Source organism: Sinocyclocheilus grahami, unplaced genomic scaffold (assembly GCF_001515645.1).
Source record: "Sinocyclocheilus grahami isolate Dianchi unplaced genomic scaffold, SAMN03320097.WGS_v1.1 scaffold9954.1, whole genome shotgun sequence".
Classification (NCBI taxonomy): Eukaryota; Metazoa; Chordata; class Actinopteri; order Cypriniformes; family Cyprinidae; genus Sinocyclocheilus; species Sinocyclocheilus grahami.
Window position 1 is genome coordinate 2,749 of NW_015512949.1, and position 3,975 is coordinate 6,723.

The window sequence follows — 3,975 nt, forward strand, 5'->3', positions numbered from 1 at the left end:
AAGGATGGGTGATAAACTATAACATATGGAGATTCATATTTAAATTAATTTCATTAAACACCATTTTTGGTAACAAATTTGTATTAAATCATAAAATAGGGAATCCAGAAAAAAAATAAATGTAAAACACAGAATTTAAGGAAAAATAATAATTTTGTGGAGCCCTAAATTAAAAGTTCGGTACTTTGTGGAGTTTAATTGTGAATAAATAAGTTAAGTGTACATTCATTCTCAAGGTATAACAAGCACGTGGAAAGGTTTTCATTCAACATGAATGAATATTGTGATAAATATCGATGGGAAAAAATATTGTGATAATATGTTTTGTACACGTTATGTAATGTAAAGTTTTTTTATTTGAATATTATGTTTCAATTAGAAACACATGAAGATAGCTGCAAAAACCAATTTTGACTTCAACCATTTGCCACTTGTTTTCAAGCAAGCAACTAAAGACTTACTTAAAGACTAAAGACCCATTGTGAGAAAAAAATGGCATAATCTCTTTCTCTTCTTTCCATCGGTCTGTACACTGTATCGTTTGTTCCCACTTTTGCCCCCATCTCTTCTCTCTCTCCCACCATCGTTCTCTCTCAATTTCTGTAATTCAGTGTTTGGTAGCAGTAGTTCCGAGGCAGTTCTCAAGAAACAGCACTGGATGTTGTGGTTAAGGTCCAGAGATAGCAGATTGCATTGTGGTCCCACAGCATTGGCATTGTGGCTGGATTTGTCCGGTTTTATGTAAACGCAATACTCTTTTCACCTGAACTAATACAACCAGTGGCGTAAAGCCCCTTACTGCTACCGACGGCATTTTTCTGCTAATCTCTACGGATTTAAGTCCCTTGCACACATACCTCAGGCCAACGACTGATAACCCCCCCGGCTCCCCACCCCCTTAGCTCTCTCTCCCTCTCTCTTTCTCTCTCTCTTGTCTCTTTTCCTGGATGGCAGCAAAGCAGCCTTGCAAAAAATTAAAGTGATGGAAAGATTTAAGCAGGTGGAGAACGAGAGAAATCATTTTCTCAATCCCATCTCCCAGTGGCAGCAGGAGACGGAGAAAAAGATGGAGAGAAAAAGAGAGTGCGGGGGTCAGGGATTCAGGTAACGAAAGAAAAAGAGACAGAAAGCAGGAAAAATGGAATTCCGCAGCAGTCGAAATCAATTCAAGCTGCTCTGATGTGGTGTACATACATTATCACTGTCATTGGACGGTGAAAAGCGATTGGAGGATGAGTTTGATAAAGAAGAACTAACACACTCTTTCGCTCAAGCTCTTTTGCAGACACACATACGTATACACGCTGTAAAATGGGGTATGAATTGGGTAAACAGAGGCTTTGAGGTGTATTATCCCTTGTTTGATTTGCACACAGATTGATAGTCTATTGTGTGTGTGTGTGTGTGTGTGCACAGGGGCTCCATGCAAGGAGCAGGATTCCAGGGACAAATCGACCGGAAAAGACGGAAATGTAAATGTAGCTCAGCGATCTACCTCTGATCTCAAAGGTACACACACACACAAGGACACAAAGACAGAAAGATACACACGCACACACTGAGCTAGTAACGGGGCCAGCTAGTAAATCTATCTGTGTGACTCTCTTGTGTATTGCATTATTGATGCTGCACCTGATAGTCATATTGAATTCATGTGGAAGTTTTATGAATGGCCTATGCGGCCTTATGTAGTTGGCATTCAATGATGAGTACATCATGCAGTTGCATATGCATACGATTCAAAACTGTGTACATGTACATCTTGTTGCCTCTGCATATTGTGCTTCACTCAGAAATATAAGGTTAGAGATATAAAATGGTTGTGAAGATCATTTCATGTTGACTTTAACTAGTTTTAACTAGTTTAGAGTAGCTTTTGGTGTAAGCAGTGAAAGTAGCTTTCCAAATACTGCGTGAGACCAGGGACTTCGAAAGTGCTATAGGGCGTCTTACCAATAAACTTGATTTCTCAAGTTTTGGCTTGTTTTTCTCCTTTTCCTTAGTCTTTTCTTTCTTCTCTTTGTCCTTCTTCTTCTCCTCTTTATCTCGCTCCTTCTCCCTTGCCCGTTCCTTTTCACGCTCCTTCTCTCTGTCTTTCTCCTTCTCTTTTTTCTTCTTCTTCTCTTTCTTGTCCTTCTTCTTGTCCTTGTCTTTGCTCTTGGTATCCTTGGGGTGTGGGAATAATTTATCAGGGAGTATTGGTGGCAAAGGGGGCAACATTGATGGGACTCGTAGGCAGGTCTGGGGGCTGAAGAGTGGGCTGGTGGCGCCAACGGCAGTGGCGATGTCTTTGGTTCCTTGAGATATCTTCTTCTCTTCCTTGCCTCGCTCCTTGCCCTTGTCTCGTTTCTCTTTCTCTTTCTTGCTTTTCTCTTTATCTTTCTTCTTGTCTTTGTGCTTGTCCTTCTCTTTCTTCCCGCTAATGCCGTCTCTCCGCTCTTCACCTCCTAGCAATAGCTCCAGCCAGGGCATGTTGTTCTCCTCTACCTGCCCTCGCTCCTTTTCCCGCTTCTTCTCCTTGTTCTTTCCTTTCTCTTTGCCCTTCTCCTTGAATCTCTCCTTGTCTTTCTTCTTCAACTTGACCCTGATGTTCTTCTTGAGTTTTTTCTTTAGAAGGGTAGCGGTAACAGGGTCTTTCCGTTCCTGGGGAGGTTTTAGAGGTGGCAGCAGTGTGGGAGGCGAGTCAGGTGGGGACGACAGGTAAGTGGGTTCTGGAGGTGAAAGACTTGGGGCCTGAATTGGCTTTTGACCCTGATTGGCCTTTCGGATGACCTCGTCTATAGAGTCATCCATCGTCCAGCGATTAGGTGGGTTGAGATTTGGGGGAACTGGTGGAAGTGAGTGTTTTCCGGTGAGAGCTTGTGGAGGTTTGATGTGGCTTAGCATATGTTTGGGTGCAGGTTTTGGAGGGTTTGGCCCCTCACTGTCTGAGTCCGAGTCATAAGCAAATGGGTCTGATCCATCTCCATCTGCACAAGCCCGTGCAATCACAGCAGCAATAGAGTTCTCAATATCCTCATCTCCTGCATCATGAGCTCTGAACTGGTCATCATGAGAGCTATTATCTGCAGGAGGTCCAGCCCAGCCACGTCCAGTTGTACCCAAAAGGGCAAGGCTTGGCTTTGGGCTGCGGGGGCTTTTGGGCCTACTGGGTGACCTCTTTCCTGCCTTCTGATTGGTCTTGGGTGGGGTCAACATAAGTGGGCGCCCCATTACACCAGTGGGTGCAGAACCAGCACCTCTTTTGGGTGACTTGTTCTTCTGTCGTGCAGGAGAGGGTGAGGGCAATTTTGGCTTGTGTCCAGGTGTAGGAGGTGCCAAAGGAGGTCGGGGTAATTCGGGGGAGAGGGGAGGGGAGGGGGAATGCGGCATGTGTTGGGAGTTGAGGGAACTGAGAGGTTCCCGTGGCTCATAACTCCATTCGGGGCTAACGCCTGGTTTGCTGCTCAGGTGGGGTCTCTTGGCGGCGGGTAATAGACCCTCAGGCCTGGGACTCTCTTCGCTATGACGATTAAGCCAGTTCTCATCATTCTCCTCTTCCTCAACGTCCTCTTCCTCACCCAGGGAGACCTGCATGGCCTCGGCAGAAGTGCCCATATCTGCAGGAACCGGCTCCTCCTCTTCCTCATCTGCCAGAAGGAAACATACAAATATAAATCAAATGTAACCAGAATTTGCAAAGCAAGAACAGAGAGTTGACAAACAGGATCAGATAACTATGTAAGCCAGACTGAAAACCACTAATTACACACCTGATTCAACCCTGTTTTGTAAATAATACAGATAATAAGAAAGAACATGACAGGAAAAATAAGAAAAGGGGCAATATTGACATATGAACAATATTAACAGAGAGGGAACATCTCAGGGTGGAATGGAGGGTGGATATCAGAGCAACAGATCAAAATCATCCACACCTGATTACACAGCAGAACAACAGAACGAACAAGATACACACACACAAAATCAGACCCA

The 3,975-nt window shown here is 44.3% G+C and overlaps 1 protein-coding gene across 1 annotated transcript; it reads right to left on the reverse strand.

The window, feature by feature from the left end:
• Positions 1 to 1,593: 1,593 nt before the first annotated feature.
• On the reverse strand, positions 1,594 to 3,639 carry LOC107578374 (transcription initiation factor TFIID subunit 3-like; the record flags this gene model as incomplete). Its single annotated transcript, XM_016264337.1, has 1 exon — positions 1,594 to 3,639. A coding segment is annotated over one exon (1,794 nt), but the record flags the coding sequence as incomplete, so codon positions are not given.
• Between the last annotated feature and the right edge of the window lie 336 nt (positions 3,640 to 3,975).